Genomic DNA, 27,264 nt, shown 5'->3' with positions numbered 1-27,264 from the left:
AGAGAAGCTAGTTTTGTGGTGTTCATTTTTCAAATCCTCTGCCCCGCCCCCCCCCCCGCCCCACCACCACCCTTTTTGTCCTAGGAAAGAGCCCTATTTAACAACTCCAGATTATTCTTTAGGAAACAGACTCCTTTTTCAAAGGCTCAATAAGAAAAGCAGATCATGGCCCAAGTGCTAAGACGAAGCTCCCACCAGCGGACACTCGCCGCTCCCTGTGGGTTTCCCCCAGCGCACACTGCTGCAAAAGCAGGGTCTGCGGGTACCAGGCCACCACTAAAGGACCCTGCGTGAGTCGCAACAAAAGGAGACTTGAAATTGCACAGAGAATAAAATCTAAGCCTCTTTGGCTCCCTTGGTGCCAGGTCTTTCCCTTGGTGTGGCACCTTCAACTCCCACCCAATGTAGTTCCTACAAGTTCCCTGGACAAAACCCCTGCTCCCACCAGACCAGCCTCACGGTTCCGTTTGTCCCCCCTTACCCAAGCCCACCTGTCCTCCCAGTGACCTCACCACAGAGAAGTCTATCCTGAACACTCCAAACTGACATCTCCTCCCAAAGTCCTGTGTCATATATTCTTGTCTCCTTAATTTTTTTAATTAAATTCAGTTTTATTGAAATATGTTCACATACCATACAATCATCCATGGTATACAATCAACTGTTCACATTACGATCATGTAGTTATGCATTCATCACCACAATCTATTTCTGAACATTTTCCTTACATCAGAAAGAATCAGAATAAAAATTAAAAATGAAAGCAAAAAAGAACACCCAAAACACCCCCCCATCCCACCCTATTTTTCATTTAGTTTTTGTCCCCATTTTTCTATTCATCCATCCATACACTAGATAAAGGGAGTGTGATCCACAAGGTTTTCACAATCACACTGTCACCCCTTGTAAGCTACGTTGTTATACAATCGTCTTCAGGAATCCAGACTACTGGGTTGGAGTTTGATAGTTTCAGGTATTTACTTTTAGCTATTCCAATACATTAAATCCTAAGAGATGTTATCTATATAGTGCATAAGAATGTCCACCAGAGTGACCTCTCAACTCCATTTGAAATCTCTCAGCCAGTGAAACTATTTCATCTCATTTTGCACCCCACTTTTGGTCAAGAAGATATTCTCAATTCCATGATGCTGGATCCAAATTAATCCCCAGGAGTCATATCCTGCGTTGCCAGGGAGATTTACACCCCTGGGAGTTGGGTCACACATAGTGGGGAGGGCAGTGAGATCACCTGCCAAGGTGGCTTAGTTGGGGAGGGGGGGGCACATCTGAGCAACAAAGAGGTACTCAGGGGGAGACTCTTAGGCACAATTATATGCAAGTTTAGTCTCTCCTTTGCAGTAATGTGTCTCCTTAATTTTTAATGTAGATGCTGTCTCCTTACTTAGCTGTAAGTTCTTAAAGTCAAGAGACCAAGGTTTAGTTATCCTTGAATCTCCTGGGGAGCCTGATACCATGCCTTAGCCTTCAATGCCCTGAATGAGTGAATGGTGATGAAAATGACAGTGAGAAATGAGATGATAATGGCTCTGCAGTCACACCATCCTCACCATCCACCTCAAACCCCCATAACCCAAATCCCTGCTGTGAGAAGAAATGCACTTCTCAGAGTCACAAAGATCTGCTCAAACTGCCAACTTCAAAAACAGGTCAAGAGTTTGTTTGGTTTCTTTAACTCTGCATACATGATCCAGATTTGAGGTATTCAGGTGGGGGCTGCCACAACAGAACGGAAGGGAAGGGAGAAAGAAACAAAGTGTCCGCAGAGGATGACATCCATTCTCTCAACCAAACACACACACACACACACACACACACACACACACACACACACACGCACACACACACAGAGAGAGAGAGAGAGAGAGAGAGAGAGAGAGAGAGAGAGAGAGAGCAGTGGCGCAGAGCAGAGATGCTGCTACCTCAGTCTACAATAGCAAAGATGAGGGGTGTGTCTCCCAGAAGATACCTCTGGGGCTAAACAGTCTCTGCCAGGAAGCGGAAGCTGCCCAGGCTTCTGTAACTCAGGACGTTAAAGTAGTCATGCGGCTCTGCAGCATCGTCTTCGGTCTGCTCCCTGCAGAGGTCGGCTGGGGCAGCTTCTGCTCGCACGCAGCTTCCAGGGGCTGAGGGAGCCCTGCGACTCCCTTCCTCCTGTTCAGATGGCCCTCTCCTGGGGCCACTTTCTGCAGAATGGACTCTGAGAGACTTCTAAAAACAAACGAATTGCAAAGTGAATTTGTTATTCCAAGATTACTCCCAACCTGATACAGTTATAAACTCTCTCTCTCTTCCTTTTTAAAAAGACGCGCACAGGCAAATTTGTGATCTTACCCACACCAGTTCCTTAACCTCTAATTTCTCAACCTTGTTACAACTAGATTTCAATACTCACCACTCCACTGAAACTATACTTGCTGTGCCTGCGCTGTGCCAGTGTCTTATCACTGCTAATCACTAAGCCGAGACAGCTCAGAGGACCGCCCAGTTCTTTTATTCTTTGACGCATCTGACCCTGTTGACCTCTCCCTTTTTAAACTGTTCTTCCCGGGCTCCCAGGGCATCACTCTCTCCTGGTTCTCTGCCTCTTCCTTTGATCCCCACCCGCTCACCTTCCTCTTCATCTCAGGCCTGATCTCCCTCCATGCATGCCAGCTCCCCAAATGAATGGGGTCCCCAAGGTTCTGCCATTGGTTTTCTCACACTTTAAACTCTGAAAGTCACTTCATCAAAAAGTGCATCAACAACTGCTGCCTGTCCTCTGAGGATTCCCAAATCACTATCCAAACTGGTCCAAGCTTCTCCCCTGAGCTCCAGGCCCAGATGTCTGGCTGCTAACTGGGCATCACCCTCTGAAGGCTCACAGCACGCTCAGACTCCACTAGTCTCACATGGAACCTTCCTATTCCCATCCCCACAAATTGCTCCTGCCCCAACATTCTCTATACTGGTTTATGGCACCAGCCAACCAGAAACCTGGAGGCTAATGTGAAACTCCAATCAGCCATAAAATTGCATCCAGTTTTGCTACTAATAACTCCGAAATCTATCCCTCTTTTCCATCCCTGTGGCCATACCTTCTCTCTCACCTCTACCTCCTTCATACTCCCCTGCCCCCCTCCAACCTCTAATCCAGTTTCCACATGGCCACCAGCAGAGTCATCTTTCAAAAATGAAAGTTGGGCCATGCTATTCTCCTCTAATGGCTCCCTCTGTCTAAAGGAGGGCACTTAAGCTAGAACTCAAAGGTAGATTCCAGGGGATTTGTGAATCCCCTTAAATTGTACAAAAAAAAAAAAAAAAAAAATGTGTAAAGGTACATTCCTCTGGTAAGAAAGTCTAGAATTTCACTACATTCCTCAAAGGAGACTGTGATGGCCCCCAAAATGCCATTTTTGACTTGGTCATGCTCACCTTTCCAGCTTCATCTCCTGCTACACTCCCCCAAGCAACACACTCCACCCTCTGGTACAGGGCCTGGTTGCCAGGGAGCTACCAGTACTAAAAGCATGTTCCAGGCTAGCTTCTTTGTGTAAATTATTTCTAATCCCGCCAGCAACCCTGTCAAAATGTCTACTTTTGCATGAACTAATAGACACAGACAGGTGACATCACTGTCCTGAAGACAAACCCAATGCTGACCCTGGTTCTTCTGACTCACGGCCATGCTCTTTCTCTCAGCCAAGCTGCTCCTTGCCTTGCAGCTCCTCAAATGCCGCGCACGGTTTCCTGACTCCCCGTTTTGTGCAGGCTGTACCCATTGTCCGTTCCCTGTGGTTCCCCTCAAAGTTGCCTCCTCATTTCCAGACTTAGCTCCACAGTCCTTTGTCCAGGAACCTTCTGTGCACCCTAGGGAGTGTCACATTCATCCTCTGTGCTGTAGCATCATCCTGGGTGTTTTCTATCCTAACACTCGGTACTTCTGACACTTATTTGTTCATCTTTCTGTCATCTCCAGGCCCCAAACTGGGTGCTCCCCGAGGGCAGGGCCTCTGCTATATTCTCCTTTGTATCCTCCGAGCACACAGCAGATGCTCAATATGTGTCTGAGGACATATTTGAGGACTTAAATGCATGTGCACATGTGCATGTACACACACACATCTTCTATGGCCCCACACCTATATTAACCTGATTTCCAAATCAAAGTAGGCACTCACAGTCAGACAACTACGATTGCATTTATGGGGAGAATAGGACAGAGTCCTTGGGGAAAGCTGTTTGGCTTGCGAAAATCAAGCCTGTGAAGCCAACCATCCACATCCATGTGACAGCATTATAGGTGAGGGTGTGCTAAGGCAAGGAAATCAAAGAACAGCAGGCACAAGCAGGATGGTTGGAAGAAATGCTGAATGGCATCCCGATGCAAAGCTGACACCCTCTCAGCCTGAGTGGAGACTGCTTTAAAGCAGGTTAGTCACTAGGACTGAAGATAAAATCACAAAGAACCACCAGCTGGGAAAATAACAGCAACAAAGGCAAAACAAATCTCACTCTGTCCACTCCCCTTCCCCCCAGCTGCTCCCAAGATAGGAAACACCAGCACCGTCATCAGCTGGCGTCAAGCCCAGCAGTGCACAGATATACGTAGGGAGGCTGAGAAGGAGGGGGAGGGGCTGTTTGGATGTGCACAGTGACAATACCAAAAGTTTGGGATGGTGCCACACTGCAGGTCTTGAGGAACCAGACCTAGAGAGAGGTCAGGCGGAGTCAGGCAACCCCCTCTCCCCAGAAGATCATCCCTCCCCTGTTAGCTGTCTCATTCATTCCTTTTCAGTACAAGTGGCTGAACCTTAAAGTAAATATAAAGGAAATAGATGGCTTTATAGGACATAGTGATGCTATGCTTAAAAGAAGTAGTGAATCTCTCAGTGCAACCCAATCCATTTTTTTGTTGTTGTTGTTAGTCTTGATTTTTAAAGATTTATTACAATTTTCACAAAATGTCAGCACCCTTATAACATATAAAAATATTTTTTGCTGTATTATGTGATATTTAAAGTTGTTAAAATGCAGGTAGTTTCTAACTTAACTGTTACAGTATATTCAATTCTGGTATGAGTCTCTGAAAGCCTTTTTGTATTTAAGATCTTCCCTGTTTTGATTGTTTCATGTGTCTGGGATTCTTCATATCTTTATATGTTTGGAACTTTACCCTTGGTGATTAGAGACTAAAGCTTTTTTGAAAAGTGGGGGAACATTTCAGCCTTTTGGGATAGTGAGTCATTTTTGCTGAGATTGATATTTCCAAGGTCTTTTATGAATGCTAACTAATTCTTATAGGAAATCCACATAATTGTGTCCATTATTAAAGATAGTGTAAAATAACCCAAGATGTTTATTGAAGAACCTAGAACTTCAGTGGTATACTCTGATTTGTGTCCAACAATATAACAGGGAAATCTCATTCCATCTTGGAGCTCTTTATTTGATGTTTTCAGAGGATGCATGAACTTCTTACCATATGAATACTCTTGTGTGCATGTATTCATGTTTCTGGGAAGAGAATATATAGTCTCTCAGAGTTTCTCTAATTTTCCCCAAAAGTTAAGAACCATTCTTAAAAATTTTTAATGTGTGAATAGTAATATAATCTATCATACATGTTAATGATTTTGTGTGCTGAATATCCATTAACTAAAATATCTTCAAAGTGCTCATTTCCAGATCCTTGGTTTGTTTTATCAAAAAACATGTCCAGATTCTACTGTTAGGCCTGCTGAATCAGAATCTTTGGAGGTGAGGTCAGGGAATCTGCATTTCAACAGGAATCCAGGTGATTCTTGATTCCTCTGAAGTTAGAGATTTACTATTACATATTGTATTTCATATGTTAATATTTTGATTTGTGGTTAGGGAGACAAGTCCCTATGTTTTTAAAAGTAGTTCCTTGATTTTCTAAGGCGGATTTGCTCTAGGTCTGTTCATAATTTTTAGTAAAAAATGATGATAGTCATCTTAGCCTCTCTTACGTAGATTTCCTCCTTAATTATTACATTTTGAAGAAAATAAAACTCAAAGTGTCACTTTGCTTTTTTTTTTAGATTTTTTTTTAGATTTTTTTTATCTTCACCAATCCATTTTTAAAATATGAATACCTAATTCTCAAAGAACTGTGACGTTGCATGCTGCTGTGTTCTAGATCCCATTCTCGGTCAGACTGGCTACCATTTCCTTTGAATCTTAAGACTCTTTTGGCCTCCAAAGATCCTCTGGGAAATGCAGATGTGCCTGAGATAGGTCCTTCAGCTGTTCCATTTTCATTCCATCCTGCATGAGGCCTCCATAATTGTGCTCAGTGTAAGTCCAGGACCCAAGCACTGATGTTGTCCTAAAGGGCCAAAGCAAGCCACAGCGATTGCAGCTGGGTCCTGCCATGACAAACATTGCCCTCTGGGAGAACATGAGAAGATGGACAGTTGGCAGAAGCCTTTGTCCAGGAGCTGGACACTCCCTCTCTCCTTTCCCTCATAGAGAAGTCCCCAGGGAGCAGTTTTCCCAATAGCTGCCTAGTAAATGGCATTCATTCATCTATTCATAATAAGCTCATGCAATATAAATATCTATTGAACATCACGTAATATGAAGTACTGTGGTAAATAGAATTTATAATAATTCTAAGAACTTAATAAATAACCATTATTAATACAAGCTGGGAAAAATGCCAAGTGCCTTACATGAATCATTTCCCTTAAGTTTAACCACAGTCCTATGACAGCAGCACCATAATTATCCCCATTTTATCAATGAGAAAACCAAGGTTTGGCCAAGTAGGGTGACACAGCTACCCAAGTGAGAAAACCAGGACCCAAACCTAGGTCTATCTGATCCCAAAGCCCATGAACCTAAATGATGCAATCCACCAGTTCTTGGGGTCTCAGATAAATGCCTGTTGGGATCTGAGGTCCCACTAGATCTCCTTTACCTGCCCAGTGCTCCCATTTCCCCGGTGCTAGTAGTATAGGATCTGGTGGCTCACAGCTGTCCCCTTCTGCAGTGAATTGCTCTTGGCCCCTTCCTGGTTCGTGGCCAGCCATCAGTGACAGACTGACATGAAGTTCAAAGGTCAACTCCCTTGCCTCAAGGTGGGACCAATTCAAGACAATCCATGCTTCAACCAAGTATCCAGTTGAGATCACATCCATGGGAGCTTTCTTCCCTTAGCCCCATCCTGCTTCCTTCAGTAGCCTTCATCTGAAAGCCCATCCCAGTCAGTCATTCTCACAAGAGTTCTCATGTCAGGATCTGCTTCTGGGGGCCTGACCCAAAACAGTAGGTCCTGGGAATGGTTCTAGGAGGCAGACCCTAAGGACGTTGATACAGACCCATTGCTGATGGTGATATAAGGGGACAGAATTATGAACTCGTGCAACCTTGTCTCTGTCATTTGAGAAGTATGGGATACGTGGTAACAATTAATAGGGCTGTGGGGTTGGGTGACTTTTGATAAATGCCATTGATGTACTGAAGAGAGAAAGTGAAAAGCTCCGATCTATTAATCAGCAACTTAAAGCAAAGTGTGAGAATCAAAGCTCCTCGTTAGTAGCATTTAAAGAGACACTCAATGTCCAGAAGACCAGGCACGGGCCCTAATTGTAAGAGTGGCAGAACATCAAAGAAGGCTGGATTCTAAGCCTGGGTGTTTGCTATGCTACAAGCAGGGTCTTGACAGGAAAGGAGGGGTCTCTGAGACTTGGGATGAGGATCTTGGAGCAGATGCATTTCAGAAACTTGAACCTCTAGATTCCCTAGTATCACCTGGAATGGCAGACGTGGCCCACTTCCCCCTACATGGAAGCCAGGGTCCTGTCAAGAGCTGCATCTACCTCCCCTACTGCCCAGCAGCCCTGTAATTAAGGTAAAATCTCAGCATACCCCAACTGAGGAAATGCTGGGTCTGCTGAGGGAGGAGACAGGTCATACACCAAGTTCCTCGCTAACACGCATGGGCAGGAACTGGCGAGTCTGCCTGGAAGTAGATCACAAGGGTGCTGGACCAAGAGGTAGGTGCAATATAAAACTGGATGAGGGAGAACCTGTCAGTGTGGGGACATGTTCCCATAACACAAAATTTAACACCCTCCCAAGGACCACAGGAGACAAGTCTACCACACTGCAGTCTGGAGAGATGTGAGCACTATTTTGGCAAACTATGGAGGAAGGAAACAAAATGCTGACAGACATGGGAAAACTAGAATGGACCTATTAAATCAGGATTTGGCAAAACAATGGGCCATGGGCCAAATCTGCTGTGTTTTGTATAGCCAATGAACAAAAATGTCTTTTTATAGTTTTATATGGTTGAAAAAAACATCAGAAGATGGATAAGATTTCATGACACATGAAAATTATAGGAAATTCAAATTTGGGGTCATAAATAAAATTTTATTGGAACACAGCCACACTTGTTAACCTACATATTGTCTATGGTGCTTTCACAGTACAATGGCAGAGTTGAACTGTTTGCAACAGAGAATGTATAGCCTGCAAAGTCTAAAGTACCTACTGCCTGGCCCTTTACAGAGAAAGTTTGCTGATTCCTGTACTAAATAATTTCAAAAGCCCAACAGCTGCTTATGTTTCCAGGGAGGTCCAGAGGAGACCCCTTTTACTGTGGTGGTAGGTAATGTACCAGCAAGCACTGTTGAGAACTCAGTGATATCTCTCCTCTGTGGGCCAGTAGGAGAAGCTTTTATAGAACTGGATTCCTAGTGGCAGTGGGGAGAAGGGGATCCCAAAATAGGGGAGGGCAGAGAGCAGCACAGAACCAAAGTGGGTGTAATTATTGTAATGGGCAGAAAGGTCAGAAAAGTAGCTAACAAGGACCTACAGGGATATTGAAGTGCCTAACAGAACACAGTGTTTTAGGGGAAACAGAGGGACAGTCAGCAAGGGTACTGCATATACATAATCAAAAGAGATCAAGAATAGATGAGAGAAGACTGAGGCCAGCCATGCCTGTGGAAAGTCAAGATCAGCCTTGACCAATTTCCAGATCTGAGTTAGCTCTCAGATCCAGAACCCACTGGCTGAAAGAGAGCCCAAGCCTCCATGGGGATGGACCCCGAAGTACCATAGCAAGGGCACATGCTAAGGATTCCACCGTCCTTTCCTACAGGACTCCTTAGGGTAATTTACTGAGAAAACCATACACTGGGGGAAGGGGAATGTCCAACTACTGAAAGAGTAGCAAAAAAATGTGCAGAGTTGTTAGTAGCAAAAGTACTTAGATCAAAAACAAGGCAAGAGATCCTGACTCTCAGGGTTGTAAATCTCCCTGGCAACGCAAGATATAACTCCCTGGGATGAATCTGGGCCCGGCATCATGGGATTGAGAACATCTTGACCAAAAGGCGGATGTGAAATGAAACTAAATAGAGTTTCCCTGGCTGGGAGAATTCATATAGAGTTGAGAGGTCACTCTGGTGGACATTCTTACTCACTATATAGATAATCCTTTTTAGGTTTTAATGTATTGGAATAGCTAGAAGTAAATACCTGAAACTATCAAACTCCAACCCAATAGCTTTGACTCTCAAAGACGATTGTATAACAATGTAGCTTATAAGGGGTGACTGTGATTGTGTAAACCTTGTGGATCGCACTCCCTTTATTCAATGTATGGATGGATGAGTAGAAGAAGGGGGACAAAAATTAAATGAAAAATGAGGTGGGATGGGGGGATGATTTGGGTGTTCTTTTTTACTTTTATTTTTTATTCTTATTCTTATTCTTTCTCGTGTAAGGAAAATGTTCAAAAATAGATTGAGGTGATGAATGCGTAACTATATGATGCTACTGTGAACAGTTGATTGTACACCATGGATGATTGATGGTATGTGAATATATCTCAATAAAACTGAATTTAAAGGAAGGAAGGAAGGAAGGAAGGAAGGAAGGAAGAAAGAAAGAAAGAAAGAAAGAAAGAAAGAAAGAAAGAAAGAAAGAAAGAAAGAAAGAAAACAGCATGTCCAGCATGCTTCATTGGTGAATTCTGCCAAACATTTAAGGAAGAAATAATACAATACTTGCTGTAGTGAATTAAAATAAAATAGGGACATTTCACACTGTAAAAAAAAAAAAAATTAAATGAGCTAATGTACAGAAAGCCCCTGGCAGGCAGGAGATGCCTGAGATACTTCAAATTCTCAGCACAGCAGCTAAGGGACAGGTAGGAACTAGGAACCCTAGTGACAGCAAAATGGGTAGGACACAGGTCCAACCTTCCAGGTGCTCCCAGGTGAGGAGAGGAATGAGGGAAGAGCATGAAAAGGCAGAACAAGTGCTATGAGACAAGCACAAAGAACAATGGGGAAGAGCACATCTGAGGCTCTGATTGAGAAAGGGCTTGGCCAAAAGAGTGGCAAGGACACTCTGGGGAGAAAGGGGATCTGGAAGGGCCGGGGTGGGGAAGTGGGGGTGTCCGTCCAGCCGGAACCATTACCTTTCTAGCCAGTGCGACTGCCCCGGTGACTGCGATGCAGGTGACCGCCAGCACAGTGCCCAGGGCGCCAAGCAACGGGCTCTGGAGCCCAGCGCTGTGCTCAGCAACTAGAAGGAGGAGGAAAGAGGGGTGAGTGGCAGAGGCCAGAAGCAGGGGGCAAGCATTTCCCAGGGGAGCCCCAAGTCCATGGCACAGAGGTGGAACTGACCGGGACCTCTCTCTAACCTCAGGGCTGGAGACTTTAAACCCAGATCTTTGGACAGCAGAGCGTCGACCTGGTCCAGCACTGCTGTCAGGGATGGGTCTCAACCAGTGACATCCCCGGCATACTGGACACCCAGAAGGGATCATTCTGAACACTCCCTTCCTCTACATGACAAAATCATTTTCAATAATAATCACGAATTGAAACAAATGCCACCATCCAAAAAACCCATGGTAAATGAAATTTTTCTTTTATTAAATTCTCTCTTTATAGCCACACAAATAAAAATTGTTTAATTAAAATTTAAAATGAAATTGATAATATAGTAAAAAAAGAAAAAGAAAAAACATAACTATTCATTCAATAATTTTTTTATCTCCCCATCAGCTTGAACTTTGACTATTTGGTTAAAGTCTGACATCATAATATTTTCTGCAAATAATTGTTCAGTAATCGATAAGTAAATTTTAATTAAACTGAGACATCTGCAAAAGATAAAATGTAACATTTTATCTTGATTCATTCTTTAGTTTTAAAATTATTTAAAAGAATAAACTTTTGTTTTAATGATGTTAATAAAATTCAGTAAAATATTTCATATGTGAGCAAAATTTGATTTTACCAATCAAAAATATTACTTGCAGTTTTTACTGTTTTGTTGTCTTAAACACAAATAGAAACTCCAAATGTCACATAAAGTGATAGAGTTGACTAACTCTAATTCTATTTCTTCATCTTTACAAGCCCTACGGTATCTTTATTTATTTAGAATCTACTGTTTAAAGACAAGAGTGTCTAGAACCCACAGGAGCTGTGGATACAAACTGTGCTTCAACTGAACTTGAATTATTCTGAACCATTACGAACTTACTTTCAAAACCAAATGCATTTAGCTGAGTCCACATGGGTCAGAAATGGACTGTATAACTGGAAGTTCTCAGATTTAACCTCTGTTCTGGTTTGCTAATGCAGCCATTATTCAAAAAACCAGAAATGGATTGGCTTTTATAAAGGGATTTATTAGGTTACAGATTTACAGTTCTGAGGCCATAAAAGTGTCCAAATTAAGGCATCAACAAGAGGATGCCTTCACTGAAGAATAGCTGATGGCATCCGTAACACCTCTGTTAGCTGGCGTCTGCTGATTCTTTGCTCCTGGGTTCTGGTTTCAAAATGTCTTTCTCCAAAATGTCTCTGAGCTTCTGTCTTTCTTAGCTTCTCTCTCTCAGCTCCTGTGCATCTTTGCTTATTCTCCCAGGGTGTTTCCCTCTAAGCATCTGGCCATCCTGTATTAGCTTCTCCGGGGAAAACTCTGGGCTTCATCTCTTTGCTTAGCATCTCCAGACATCCTTCTGTCTGCATCTCCAAGTGTCTCCAAGTATCTGGGTCTGTGTTGGCTCTTAGCTTCTCCCAGGGACAAACTCTGGATTACATATCTTAGCTTCTCTCCAAAATGTCTCTCTCAGCTTCTCTGAGCTCTGTCTGTCCATGAGCTCTCTTAAAGGACTCCGGTGATCTAATCAAGGCCCACCTGGAATGGGTGGGGCCACACCTCCATGGAAATGATCTAATCAGGAGGTCTCACCCACAGTTCCACAGTTGGGTGTGTCACATCTCCATGAAAACATTCAATCAAAAGTTTCCACCCTAATCAAAAGACTAATAAGTCTGCTCACATGAGAGTCCATTAAAGAACATGGCTTTTCTGGGGGACATAATATATCCAAACTGGCACAACCTCCATATAAAATACAATGATTATTAAAGGATAAGGAATAAAAATTAGCTAATTTGAAGCCTTCATATAAATTCTTAATACTCAACAGTAACTACAGCAATTGTTTACAACTTAGATCGACAAAATATTATGGAGGAATATTTTATCACTGACATTGTTTAGAATTGCCAGCACATGGTGATAAAAAATAGGCTAATTTTAGCATTTTATTAGTGCTTTTAAATTTACTACAGACAATACATCTCCTTATATTGCCTGTGCCTTGGTATGCTGAGGCTGCTCTTGACCCTGTTTCCAAGAGTAGGTAATGATCAACTCCAAAGACCCCAGGAGCAGCCACTAACTGTTGATACAGCTGCTCCACAAAGATTGCCGGTCACCAGATTCCTGGTTCCCAGGGAGGTTTACATTTTGAGGGCTGTGCACTGAATCCCTGAACACAAGATTTGAAAGGGATAGTAGGAGAATCTGGTTCAGTGTCCTCATTGTCAAAATGTTGAGAAAACTGAAGTCCAAAAGAGCAGTAAGTAGCCCAAGGCTATACCCCTGGTTATAGGGCCAGCCAGGGGCACAGCCAGACCCCTGGCCAGTGCTCTGCCAGGGACTGGGGCAGGGGATGACTTGGTTGGTTGTTGGCCCCCAGTACAGAAACTCTCACGCAGAAGATCTGCATTCCCTAAGGGGCTGCGGTGAGGAGTAGCACATGTCCCAAGACCCAGGCCACTGATGTCATATAGACCTAGGTTCAAATCCCAGGCCCAACCACAAAGCAGCTGTATGAACTTAGGCAAGATATCTCTCCTCTGTGAATATCAATGGACTTATCTTTAAAAAGGGACAGTAATAAATACATCAGGAGGGTTTCATGAGAATTAAATGAGATGATATGTATAAAGTGCACTCATTCACTTCCCCTCTCCTTCATTTGTTCCTCCCCACTTCCAAACCCAATTAGCACTCTTATGTAGACTCAAAAGAATGTAGGAAACTCTCTGCTGCCCCCTGGGCTAAGGCCATGTGCTCTGCCCACTGAAGCACCCCTGGCCACACAGCAAATGGCAGGAACCCCTGCTTAGAAGAAAGGCAGGGCTGCCCCCCGGCCCAGAGAGAATCGAAAGCTCATGACCCAGCCCTCAGGAACCCCAGAACCTGTGCCCCGCTTACATCAAGCAGGGTAGTGGTCTGGAAAAGATGATGGAGACAGTATCCAAGACAGCCAAGAAACAGAGAAACAGAGAAATAAGTACTTTTTACCTCTCTCAGTAATAGAGAACTAAGTATTGAGGGGAAGAAGCAAGAGAGGCTAAAAAGCTCCATTTATCCAAGTTTCCCAGGCCAACCTGATGCTAGCAGAACTCATAACCTCACACTAAGACTTTGCCCACATCCTAGGAGGGTCGTCGGTCTGTCCCCAGGAGGGAAAATAATGAAAGGCCAAGACCCAATGGAAGCTTCATCAACAGGAGATCAACCAAGCCACAACCAGCCAGATTTGGTTTGACAGTAACGTACACTTTGGTGTCTGGGCAAGGAACACACACCTCATTGCTCTCTGGCCGGGAGGTAAGGTGATCACAAAGCGTCCAAAACCATCAACTACAACCTGCCCAGAAGATAAGCAGTTTATGGTTTTGTTGTTTTTAAAATCTGTTTATTTTGCTTTATTTTTTTCATTAACAGGTGAAAATTTTTAATTAACCAAAATTCTTTCAGGTTGAGAGACTTCTTAAAACATATAATGTAGACCATTCATAACTGAGATGCTATACAGTGTATTGTTAACACTCTCTCCCCTAAGTGACAGGCCGTGGAGGGGTCTAAAGTCAAGGAAGGGTATGCTGGGGGCATGTGCATCAGACGTAATGCCCAACTCGTCACTGGAATGCCATAATAAGCTTAGCGCTTTTCAGTTTGAATTGAAAGGTAAAACAACTTTGAACGCCTACCATAAAAACTACTTTAAAGGTTGGGAGTAACTTATGCTAATAATTTAAGTTTTATTTCTACTGCTTCATTTTCAAAAGAGTCAGACTGTAATGTTTTTTTCTGTTTAGCTTATAAGACTAATGACTTTCTACTTGAAACTAGTATTTTGAAACAAACTGATAATCTGGATTGGTAGTAATCCAATTTATTATCAATCTAAGGGAATCTAACTGTTCTCTCATTTGGTCAAAATGGAGACAGTGTACCTAGATGGTGAATCTCTAATTTAGAGGCATTACTAATTGCAAACATTTTATGAGCTGAGTATTATTTGCTAAGAGGATCTGGTGACTAGTAATGCTCAGGACCTAGCTGTGATAGCTGGGTTAAGATGAAGACACACGATATGGTGTGTTCTCAAAATGGACTTAAGAATCCCTGATGCCTTTCCTCCTTTCCTGCTATAGTCTGTCCATCCTCAGATTTAGGGAACTATGGAAGAAAGCCTTTCTGTGACAGGAAAGGAGCAAAGCAGAAAAATCACTTCGATCAGTCCAGAAGGGGTCAGTCCTGAAACACTCACTCTCAACACTCAGACTAGTCCTGGGTCCTGCCACTAGAGTGGAGAGTGAAGAAGTGGGGTGTGGAGAGGAGTTTTACCCATCAATGGATCTATAGTCTGGAAAAGGTCTGTGTCAAGTTCCTAACCTAGGCCTTTGGTAAATCCAGAGCCACCTGAAATGGAGAAATTTTCCTGGAAGGAAGGTGCTCCCATCCAAAATTTCCAGAAGCTACCCAATCTTGAGGTGCCTATGTCTGAGCTTATTCTGGGAGATGTAGAACAATAATTATAAGTCCCAAATTTTTTAATTCAACCTCAGTTAAATGGAAGTTAAACTGGGAGGACTGAAAATGTTAGTAGCTTGAGAAATACACAAAATTTTAATACCTGGAGAACGGGAGAAACTCTGGTTGATGAAAGGGTATGAAACCACAATGCACTGAGCCAGTCATTACATCTCATTATGTAGATAAAGGTAAAGGCAGGAAAATATTCACCAGACATTCACCTTAAAGATAATAAGAATCCAAACATTAGCTGGGGGTGGGGTGAGGGGGTGGTGGTGATAAATTTGTTTCTGAGAGGTCTCTGTAAGCTTCCATTTTCACTCTCTCAAGGCTTCTTATTGCGTAACCTTTCACCATAAGCCTATAACACTTATTTTCTTGGTTGCTATAAGAAATTATATATTAATTATTCTGTGTTTATACAGATGTTGCCTTCTGTACCATTTAACCCTAGAGTTGGGAGAAAAGCCTATTTCTCTCTTTATACTAATTATGGAACAATTAAAAATAAATGGTGACTATAGCAGGCATACTTTCACATCCTAATTCAGAACCTTGAGCCCTGCCTTTTAGGGTATAACTCTAGGGTCTCAAACCCCACAAGCATCAAATTCTTATATATGCCAGAAGATGATACTTGATGCTCCTTAGGAGGCCTAGTGGGTTGGGAATGAGTTTTCCACTAAATGAATTTGGTTAGTGTATTATCTTTCTATTGCATCAAATTACCAAAAACTTAGCATCTTAAAACAACACAAATTTATTAGCTTTCAGCTCTGTAGGTCAAAAGTGTAGGCATGGCATGGCTGGCTTCTCTGCTCAGTATCCCCCAATGCGGAATTCAAGGTGTCAGCTGGGATACATTCTCATCTGGAGCTTGGGATCTTCTTCCAAACTTTGTGGCAGAATTCAGATCCTTGTGGTTGTAGGACTGAGGTTCCTGTTTCCTTTCTGGTTACCAACCAGAGACCACTCTCACTTCTCAGAGGTCACACATTCCTTGCCATGTTGATCTTTACATCTTAAAAGCCAGCAATGGAGAATCTTCTTCATTTTGAATCCCTGTCATGTGTTGACTCTCTTTCACCAGGAAAAGCCCAGTCCCTTTAGTGGCTCATCAGATTAATCTCCCTATCTTAAAGTCAACTGATTTGGGACCTTAACTACAATCGCAAAATCTCATCACAGTACACCCAGCTTAGTGTTTGATTGAATCAGTAGGAAGAGTGTATACACCAGGGCACAGGAATTTGGGGGCCATCATTGAATTCCACCTACCACAAATAACAGTTTTGGTTCAGGGTGCTCAGGTGCAGAGATTTGGATTACTAGCACAGCCAATTATAAAATGAGAAGCATTGCCATTTGTTGGCTTCTTCCATTTGTCAGTTCCAGTGTTTGTTCTTTTACATATATTATCTCATTTAATCTCATTTAATCAGTACTAAGGGTCATAGTGATTGAGCAACTTCCTCAGGTTCACACAGTTAAGTGGTAAAGTTAGGGCTCAACTCATGTCCAGTAATCAGCTCTGATTAATCCAAAGAAGCCCAAGGACTGACATTCAGGGACATTGTCAACCCTAAGGTTACTCCTACCATCTCAGTGCCCTCCATTAACTAAACCCTATCGGCCTTCAAAATGTGACTGATTTTAATCATGAAGGTTTCCCTGATGGTGAAAGTAACTGCCATTTACTAAGTGCTTATTTTACAGATTAATTGTTGCAAGTAGGTTTCCCCAGGAAGCAAGCTCAGAGACAAGTTTAGCAAACAGAAAGTTTATTAGGGAGTTCTCTTGGATCCCTGTGGAACGAAAGGGAAGGAAGCAGGATTGGGAAGACAAAGAAATTTGGGGGCTGAGATGTTAGTGAATGTCTCACTAGCCCCCATGGGGGGCTCTGAAACTAGTGAGGCCCTTCAGAGATACTGGCCAGTCAGGCTGCCCTGGAAGAGGAGCATAACCTTGGGTGAGTGGTGCTCTTCAGTCAGGGCCAACAGCTGAGTGATGTTTTCTGGCAACACTCCAAGCTTCTGAGGCTGTAACTACTTCAATCCTGAAAGAGATCTAGGCAATGCATGACAGTCCACCCCATGCACTGCTCTGATGTACTTCTGTGTATAAGTTCTAGCAATAGCTATTCCAGGATTCCGATGTGTCACTCTTTCTGAAGGAAAGCAGAATATTAGTGGAGTGAACTTCAGGGCTTCCTTGTTGATATAACCACGACCTTTATCCATGAGAGGTCTGAGCCTCTAGTCACCATGTCCTTCTGGGATTCTGGCTGCTGCACTTGTCCAGTTCTCATTAAAATGGATTAAGTGAGTAGCATAGTGTGTGCAAGTGGATTACCTGGATACCAAACATATTCCTCTTTCCTTATCTCCTCCTAATGATTAGCAATGATTACCTCTGCCAGTTGGAGGCTCTTATTCTTGCCTGTTGGTTTCTTAGCAAAAGACGGCAGAAGTGTCCAGATGGGAGTCATAGCTTACAGTTCAATGGTAACCTGGGGGAAGCTTCCGCCTTTGGGAACCAGAACCTCTAAAGCTGCAGAACCCAGAGTTTCAGGAACAGGAAGCACAAATTCCCAAGAGGGCCAGTGGATGTGACAGTAAAAGGAATCACTTCTGGTTCCACGCCTTGGCTCCTGGACCCATATATTATACCTATTAAGGACAGAGCACTTTAAGGATATTTAGAGTATATACTGCATGAAGCTCCATTCTCACTATACATTGCCTCTGAAATGGCACTTTAGCTGTGCCTTCATTAGGCTGTTCAATTATTCTATCAAGCCAGCAGCTTCTGTGTGGTGCAGTATATGATATAACCAGTGAATGCCGAGGTCACGTGGCCACTGCTATAGCTCCTTTCATATAAAGTGTATCCTGTGGTCTGATACAATGTTATGTGAGATCCGGCACTGATGAATCAAACACTGAAAGCATCAGATAATTATGCTGGCTGAGGCCTTGTGGGCAAAAAAAGCAAACCCAAACACAGAATATGTGTCAATTCCCATCAAAATGAATTTTCTGCCCTTTCCAAAGTGGAAGAGGTCCAGTGTAGTCAACGTGCCAACAAATGGCTATTTGGTTGCTGTTAGTGATGGTGCTGTGTTGCAGGCTCAGTGCTGTTCTCTTTGCTGGCAGGTTGGACATTTGGCTGGATCCGACTAGGTAAGTAGCAGCCCATGCTGTTGGGTCCCCACATATCCACTATTTTGACACAAGAGCCACTTTGTTCGTGTGCCCATTGAACCTGCACTGGATGGCCAATGAAAAAGCTGGTTGGCATCAAATGTCTGCCTGATTGTGCAGTGCCCCTTCTATGGTGGCTGCTTTCTAGTAGGCGTTCACATGCTATTAAAAGATCTTCACCATTTGTACCATTCCCATCTGTCCATCCACATGCATTCACTTCAGATCTTCTTGTCCTTGATCTTCCATGCTTGCCTATTCCTGATACCTGACCAACCAGCTAAGCCATTCTCCACTATACCACACAAGTATGGGTATAGCCTAAGTTGAGCCTCTTCTCTTTTCACATCAAGTGGATGACCATGTGCACTGCCCAAAGCTTCCCCTCTTTCAAGGTCACATGTGTGTGGGACTGTGGTACACCAGTTGCCATTTTTGGTTTACTCCTGTATAATGTGGCATACATGGATGTGTTTGCTAACACATCTGTGAACCAGGCTCAGCCATCTTCTTCTTTCTTCAGCTGGTCAGAAGCAATACCTCAGGTGGCCATAAGTGGGATCTGATGAAGAGATGCCGGTGCATGACAGGGAGGTCTGGGGCACCTGGCCATGTGGCTTGCTTGGGCCCTCCAGACCTGCTCATGCTCTGTGCCAGTTTGAAATTGTTATGGAACCCAGAAGACCCATGGTCTTTTTTTTTTAATTCAGTTTTATTGAGATGTATTCACATACCATACAATCATCCATGGTGTACAATCAGCTGTTCACAGTGCCATCTTATAGCTGTGCATTCATCACCCCAATCTGTTTCTGAACATTTTCTTTACACCAGAAAGAATCAGAATAAAAATAAAAAATAAAAATAAAAAAAAAGAACACCCAAATCACCCTCCCTCCCATCCCACCCTATTTTTCATTTAGGTTTTGTCCCCACTTTTATACTCATCTATCCATACACTGGATAAAGGGAGTGCAATCCACAAAGTTTTCACAGTCACACTGTCACCCCTTGTAAGCCACATTGTCATAAAATCAGAAGACCCGTGATCTTTTAACTCAATCTTAAGGATGGAGCCTTTTGATTGAGTGTTTCCATGGAGATGTGACTCACCCAACTGTGGGTGATAACTCTGACTGAATTATTTCCATGGAGGTGAGGACCCTGCCCATTCTGGTTGGGTCTTGATTAGTTCACTGAAGTACTTAAGAGAAGCTAAGAGCCAACATGGAAGCAGACACTTGGAGATGCTTGGAGATGCAGACAGAAGGATGTTTGGAGATGCTAAGCTAAAAGATGAAGCCAAGAGTTTGCCCCGGAGAGGCTAAGAGAGGATCCCCAGACACTTAGAGAGAAACGCCCTGGAAGAAAGAAGCAAGGACACACAGTAGCTGTGAGAGAGGGCTAAGACAAAAGCCCAGAGACATTTTGGAGAAAGCCATTTTGAAACACAACCCAGGAGCAAAGGACCAGCAGACACCAGCTACATGCCTTCCCAGCCAACAGAGGTGTTCTGGTTACCATTGGCCAATCTTTAGTGAAGGAATCCTCTTGTTGATGCCTTGGTTTGGACACTTACATGGCCTTAGAACTGTAAATTTGTAACCTAATAAATTCCTTTTTAAAAGGCAGTCCATTTCTGGTATTTTGCATAACAGCAGCATTAGCGAACTGGAACATGCTCCATCACATAAACACTACTTCTATCTTCAATTTGACATATACCACTTGCATCTTCAATGGGCCCATCTCTAAGGGGGACTCCAACCTCTGCCATTCCCCCAGGATGTGATACTGTTTCTGGTTTTACTATACTAGTTGTAGAGGGGTAGTTTCAGAGACTTCTGGGCTTCTGCACTATGAGAGCCCTTAGCCCACAGGTCAAGAAGTCTATATGGGGATACCAAGTATGTCTATTCCAATTTTACATTTGGGGACTAGGAAAACGACCACCACTGCACTCCTATAATTTACATATATTACAATGCTACAGACAAGTTCCATTATTAACCCCATTTTAAGACAAGGAAACAGTTTCAGAGAGGTTTTGTAACTTGCTTGGGTTCCCCAGAAAGTCAGTCTGACTTCAAAGTCCTTGCTCGCCCCACTCTACCAGGTTCTGTCTTTTTGTAGTGCAGTGGTTCTCAAACTTTAGTGTGCATCAGAATCACCTGGAGGACTTGTTAAAACCTAATTTGCAGTCTTGAGTCCTCCCCACCACCACCACCCCAGGCGTCCTGCTTTCCTATGACTCACACTATCAGTTACCCCATCAGTCCTTTCCTTGAAGGCCAAGGCAGGAACATAGCAAAGACTGTGTTACACCAGTTTAAGTGAGAATGTGAAGTGGGTGAAATTCCCAGCTCCAGCTCTCCTGCTGCTTTTCCCTCTTTCCACTCCTCTATCATTGGTGACCTGACCCCAACAAGATGCTCAAATTCTGCTCCATAAGTCCTTCATTCCTTCATTCATAAGGTAGAAATGATGTAGTAAATAAGCTTGTTGTCACCACTCCTTACACACACACACACACACCTTTTCCAGGAAATTGCATTGAGCTGAGATTAAAGCCTTCCACAAAAGGCTGAGGTAGAGGGGAATTTGGACAGAGGTGACTTCTGGTTTTCTCAGAAATCCTACCACACAGGCAGTTGTCCTCCCTGGCCATCCTATGTGAGGAGACACCGGTTTTCCCCACACCTCCCAAAAACTGTGCTCCTAGCAGAGAAGAGAGGAGAGCAGGACAGTGGTGATGGCTGGGAGTTGACATTGTAATGAGAGTGTCAGAGCACACAAGGTCACCCTATGACCCATGCTTTTCTCTCAGAGACTCATCCCTCATCTCTCCACTCCCCAACCCTCACCTCCTTCCTACTGGTCATGCTGAACCACTGCAATGCCCCCAGACATGCTCCCTCCCTACTGGGAACTCTCTTACTCTGCCCATGTTCCTAATCTGTTCCTCTTCATGCTTCAAAACTCAGTTTATAATCACCTCCTGGAAGTCTTTCCTGTTCAACCCCTGTCCTTAGCCCAGACCATGCCCTATTCTTTTTGATCACTAGTGTGTACCCTCTCGAGACTCTTCACATTCTGTGGTAATTGTCTCATTCATTTGACCATCTTCCAGGTAGGCTGTGAGGCCCTTGAAGGAATAAGCCTCTGAAGCACCTGACACTTAGTAGGTGCTCAATAAATGTGTGCAGTGTGAATGAAAGCATGAACAAGTGAATGGCTATCAAGACATATACCATAACTGGGAGGAGAAAGAGGCAGAAGGTGAGTTTTGAAGACATGAGTGATTTGTGATCCAAAGAGGGTTTGAGAAGAACAAGACAGTTGCGCTGACGGTGGAAGGCCACCTTCTGCTTCATCCCCTCCCACTTGCTCCCCTGGAGCTGGGGCAGACCTAGGCATTCAGGGAAGTCTTGAAAGACAAAAGGGTGTAGCAGAGGCCTGGCCCTACTTCCCTCTGACCAGGGGCTTAGACTTCTAGGGAGGTGGACAAGGAATCCAATTCCTTAGGACAAGGGCAGTTCCTGGGGTGTGCTTGGGTTGCCAGGAGGAGGCAGGAGGACCCAAATTCCCCAGATCATGTTCCTCCTGCCCTGAGGACTCAGTCATCAGAGGTCAGGGCAGCCAAGGCTCTGGCCACAGTCATAGAGCTAGCACTAGAGAAGGGGGCAGGCTGGAGGCAAAGCGGCCATGGAAAGTATAGCTGCAGGGGAGCTAGAAAAGGATATGAGGTCCGAGGGTGGGAACAAAGTGAGGTTTGCAGCCAGGATTAGGTGTGGGTTCTATTGCAGCTTTTGAGGACAGATGAAGAACGGGGGTTACAGCATGATCAGGCCGAGGTGGGGATTATGATAATAAGCTTGATTAGGTTTAAAAATAGAGTTGCAGATACAATTAGGACCAGAGTGGAATTTAGGATATTAGGAATATCAGTTTAATTAGGAATGTTTGATTAGAAATAGCACCAATTTCTCCATTCACAGTCACAGCCACAGAACAAAGACTCCGAGGCCCTTGAACCAGAAGAAGCCCTGGGGCAAGGAGGACACCACCACTAAATGCAGAGCAAGGAAAGGGTGAACTCTGCTTAAGGGTAATTTAAGGCTTGCACACATCAAACTGGGTTAGCTTTAGGATTAAATTCAATTTTGGCATTAAGGTTAGAAATAGCTTAAATATTGCAGTTAGTGATAAGGACTTGGAGTAAAGCTTTCAGATTAGGGTCTGGGTTGGTCTTAATGCAAGTGATTAAAGGAGATTTAGCATTCCAGGTATGCATCTGACCACTTGAGGAACAGAAGAGGGGCTGCAAGTGAGCTGTGCTGTTCCCCAGTGTCTGCAAACAGAGGCTTTGTGCAGGGGCTGACCTGGGATTTGGCAGAATGGCTTCTGGGTGCTCTCTCAGGTGAGACTGCCGTGCCACTGTGACCTCAGGGATGCTTCCCTGACTCCACAGCCTAGACAGACACATTGCTCTCTGGCCTGCTGTCCCTGGGACCTCGGCCTCCAGGGGCTCTTCTGCCTTGCCTTCCTCCTTACCGCTGCCCCTGCGGTCTGGTGATGGGCTCTTGGCCACAGGGCACTGGGTAAAGAGCCCAGCAGAATCAAGACCATCATTTTGGCTACTGTTGCTGGATTCCAGGTCGCTGCCCTGTTTATTGTCCCAGGTCCTCCCTACCCATGAAGCACTAAATAATATTAATTAGCATTTATTATGTTAAGCTGTGCTTAGCACCGTCCTAAAATTTTATTTGTATCAACTCATGAGATTATTTGCTACATGTTACAGATGAAAAAAAACTGAGAAAAAGTTAAATAATTTTCCCAGGATACCCAGTGTCGACAATCACATCAATCCCAGGCAGGGAGGTTCCGGAACCTGGGCCCTCAACCACCGGCTGCACTGGCCTCTGTCGGAGCCAGCCAAGAAGCACCATTTGGAAGGAAACTTTTAGGTAATCTTTGCTCTTTTCAGTTTACACATATTTGGCCAACTTGTAAAACTTAATGTCCAACACAATGGATGGCAATAACCATAAGATCTGAGGGTGCAGTTTAGTGGAACCAAAATACCTGTGTTAAAACCAGGTCTAACCCAGGGGAGTGAATCTCCCTGGCAACATGGAATACGACTCCCGGGGAGGAATGTAGACCTGGCATCGTGGGACAGAGAACATCTTCTTGACCAAAAGGGGGATGTGAAAGGAAATGAAATAAGCTTCAGTGGCAGAGAGATTCCAAAAGGAGCCGAGAGGTCACTCTGGTGGGCACTCTTACGCACACTTTAGACAACCCTTTTTAGGTTCTAAAGAATTGGGGTAGCTGGTGGTGGATACCTGAAACTATCAAACTACAACCCAGAACCCATGAATCTCGAAGTCAGTTGTTTAAAAATGTAGCTTATGAGGGGTGACAATGGGATTGGGAAAGCCATAAGGACCACACTCCACTTTGTCTAGTGTATGGATGGATGAGTAGAAAAATAGGGGAAGGAAACAAACAGACAAAGGTACCCAGTGTTCTTTTTTACTTCAATTGCTCTTTTTCACTCTAATTATTATTCTTGTTATTTTTGTGTGTGTGCTAATGAAGGTGTCAGGGATTGATTTGGGTGATGACTGTACCACTATGTAATGGTACTGTAAACAATCAAAAGTACGATTTGTTTTGTATGACTGCGTGGTATGTGAATATATCTAAATAAAATTAATATTAAAAAAAAAAAAAAAAAAAAAAAAAGCATCCTAGCTGATTTGGGGGAAAATAAAGAAGTAAAATTTCTAGTAAAAAAAAATAAATAAATAAAAAAAATAAAAAAAAAAACCAGGTCTACCACTCCCAGCACCCCCAAGCCTCAACCTCCTGCTCCATCAAAATATCAGACAGGAATCATATGAAGAGCTACACTTATATAGTGCATATATCTTCCAGGCACTGTGCCCATTCCTTATAGGAAGGAATTTAATCCTATGTTAGCATCTTGAAAAGTCCTACAAATATCCTCATTTCACAGATGAGAAAACTGATGTACAGAGATGAAAAGTCATTTTCTTTGAAGTCAACAGCAGATGCAGGATTGGGACCCAGGCAATCTGGAGTCAGTCTAAGCTCTAAATCGCTCTGCTGTACTGTCTCTCAGATATGATAATAATTCTTTGCCATCTTCCAGAGAATTGATTTGCATGTCCAAGTAGATAATGAACATAAGGGCATTTTGGAAACCACAATTATGCAAATATAAGTTATTGAACATGTACACTTACTACACACTGTGCTTTGGCTTTATCCAGCTCTAATCTTTAATAAACGTATAGGCTAAATTATAATTTGCAGAATTGATGCTAAATCAATACATGAGAACCCTTCTCAAACGACCTAACCAACTGCAATATTTAAGCTATTTCTAACCTTAATGCTAAAACTGAATTGCTTCCCAATGCTGGTTGCACATCAGAATCACCTGGGAAGCTTTTAAATCATACCACATCCAGGGTCTACTCCTAGAGATTCTGATTTAATTGGTCTGCATGAGAGGAGGGGACCAGGTTCCAGCATTATTTCAAAGCTGCCCAGCCTTTCAAAGCTGAGTCAGGATTGAGAAGCCCCATTCTACAGTGTTCCATGATGGTATTTTCTACCCAAGGAGAAAAGGGATCATCGGCTGCCCTGTTCCAGAAGAAATACCTGAGCTTCCTAGGACTTCCAGGAAGATTCTCCCTTGGTAAATCCCATCGGGGTAGGTATGATAGATGCAGAAGTACTCCCCGGTGTCATTAGTGGTCAGCGACTGGAACGTGAGGCCCAGGTTGGGGCCCGGGACCACTCGCTTGCTGAAGGCCGGGTGGACGTGCCATCCCCGCTCTGCTTGACGCAGGGCCAGAGGCTGGTTCAGCCGCTCCCAGTTAATCTGACTCACTTTGGCCGTGGTGGAGGAGAGGTGACATTGTAAGGTGACAGAGCTGCCTTCCCTTGCAGAAATATTTCCCACTGTTACTATTCTCCCTGTCACAGCTCCTAGGAAAGGAGGAAAAGCACACATGAGTCCTGAGTCAAAAGCTGGCCTTGAACTTTCTGGTGGAAATTCCAAGGGACTTTGAAGCCAGAATTGGTTTTTGGAATGACAATTTCTCTGGTCTATCCTGGCCCTCCCACAAATAGACTCTACTTGCTTCCAGTTTCCCCCTTTCAAGAGATACTCCTCTCTGGGCCTGCCATTCAAGGCCCCCAACCCCATCTTAGAGTGCCTTTCCGGTCTCCTTCTCCAATAAGCACTTCAACTCTAGTCCAGCCAATCTCCTTCTCTCTTATCACATCTGTTTCCATAGCTTTCTTCTGTCTTCCTCTGCCTGCCACCCTGACTTGAAGACTTGTCAAAGCCACACCTCTCCTTCTCCTCCAGGATGGCCCCAACCCCTTGTCATCTCACCCCATGCCTTTATTGCGTAATTAGCACCTTATTGGATGCCTGCTTATTAAGTATAAACTTAGCTCTTTACTCTCTCAAGATACTCTGCTGTAACACAACTCCATGATTAGTTCACTGATTATTTTCATATGCTTATTTTGTCTCCCCACTTAGAATAAAAGCCCTAGTCAGTCAGTGCCACCTCTTGAACTTTTTGTATCTTCCAACAGCCTAGTTCTACTCTGGGTGCACTATCCCTTGAAATACAACCTGGCTGAAATACAAACTATGGTTGTAGAAAGGTGCCTGGAAAAACCTTCAAGAAAGCCAAGAAATCTAAGAGAAAGGAGGCCTAAAGAGAAACTCTGTTTCTCCCAGGCAAAACCACCCTCTTCAGTGGTTACCACCCCATACCCTTTGGGCATCTCTCCACCCTTAGATAGTTCAGAAAGCAACATCAAAACCTATTTCTACTACAGTTTATAAATATTTGCTTTCCCCTCTCAGAAACACTTGCCTATATTTTTGATATAGAAGGAAATAAATTTAACATAGATGCAATCTCTAATGGTAGAATGTCTGGGATCTGTGAAGAAGATATTCTTGAGCCACAGAAGGCTACTTGTAACGGTTTGCTGGAAGCTTCCTGCTTTTCTATCCTCAAGGCTGGAAGAAAGGTAAGTGGAATGGGAGCAAAAGTTCTAGGAGCATCCTGGTGGTTCCTCCTTTTTAGTCTCTTTCTGCCCCTGCTTCCTCCCTTATGGCAGCCAGTGATTGACCTCCCCAAACAGAACTGCACCTCATTCTCAGAAATTGCCTTTTCTCCCATGAGGGTACACAGAACTCTGTAAACTGTGTGTTTTCTTCCCTCAAACAGATGTGGCATTCACTCCCCGCCTCCCCGACCAGAGCCCATGGGCTTTCTTGCCAAGCTCTTCCCCTTCCTGCTCCCAGCCCTCCCTCTTCCCGGGTTCCCAGGCCGGGACTCCAGGCCTTACCTGAGGCGAGGAGGGGAGCCTGCCTCAGCCCCTGGGCCCAGATCAGGAGGAGATACCACTGCATGCTTCTGCCCAGGGGACCCACAGGAAGCAGGTGTAGCCTCTTCTGCCACCGAAACTGGCCAAGTGCAGATGGGAGGGTGAAACTGAGCCTGTGAGGAGAGAGGGTCTCGGAAAAAATGAGTTCAGCAAAAGCAAAACAATGTCAGACAGATAAGGCTCTCGCAAGTACACCAGCTGCATAGGGTGAGCCACAGGAAAGACCATGAAGGAAACACATGAAAAAATAAACAAAACAATGTCTACTGTTTTTAAATTCTGCCTGAATGCACATTTCTTTTTAATCAGCCTTTACCTAAAGAGCTCAAGGATCTCTGTAATATCCAAGATTCTGAAAAACCTGTTACTGATGAGGACATGCTCACTGGGTACTCCTGGCTGCAGGCTGCTGAAGAATGTG

The 27,264-nt window shown here is 43.9% G+C and overlaps 1 protein-coding gene across 1 annotated transcript; it reads right to left on the bottom strand.

Moving 5' to 3' along the window:
• Positions 1 to 1,248: 1,248 nt before the first annotated feature.
• On the bottom strand, positions 1,249 to 27,233 carry TIGIT (T cell immunoreceptor with Ig and ITIM domains). Its single transcript, XM_037835729.1, has 5 exons — positions 27,160 to 27,233; positions 26,805 to 26,956; positions 25,086 to 25,415; positions 10,466 to 10,572; positions 1,249 to 2,232 (listed from the first exon to the last, which is right to left on the bottom strand). The coding sequence occupies exons 2-5, from the start codon at positions 26,866 to 26,868 to the stop codon at positions 1,999 to 2,001; spliced, it is 735 nt and encodes a 244-aa protein (XP_037691657.1). The 5' UTR covers positions 26,869 to 26,956; positions 27,160 to 27,233; the 3' UTR covers positions 1,249 to 1,998.
• Between the last annotated feature and the right edge of the window lie 31 nt (positions 27,234 to 27,264).

Source organism: Choloepus didactylus, chromosome 1 (assembly GCF_015220235.1).
Source record: "Choloepus didactylus isolate mChoDid1 chromosome 1, mChoDid1.pri, whole genome shotgun sequence".
Lineage (NCBI taxonomy): Eukaryota > Metazoa > Chordata > Mammalia > Pilosa > Megalonychidae > Choloepus > Choloepus didactylus.
This window is presented reverse-complemented; position numbering and strand designations above follow the sequence as displayed.

What these genes read in the sequence shown, in the direction of transcription:
- TIGIT (XM_037835729.1), bottom strand. Translation starts at nt 26,868, where the DNA reads ATGCAGTGGTATCTCCTCCTGATCTGGGCCCAGGGGCTGAGGCAGGCT. An exon ending in GGCTCCCCTCCTCGCCTCAG is followed by an intron (nt 25,416 to 26,804) that starts GTAAGGCCTGGA and finishes CTCCTTTCCTAG; the next exon opens with GAGCTGTGACAGGGAGAATA. An exon ending in GGAAGTCCTAGGAAGCTCAG is followed by an intron (nt 10,573 to 25,085) that starts GTATTTCTTCTG and finishes TCCTCCTTCTAG; the next exon opens with TTGCTGAGCACAGCGCTGGG.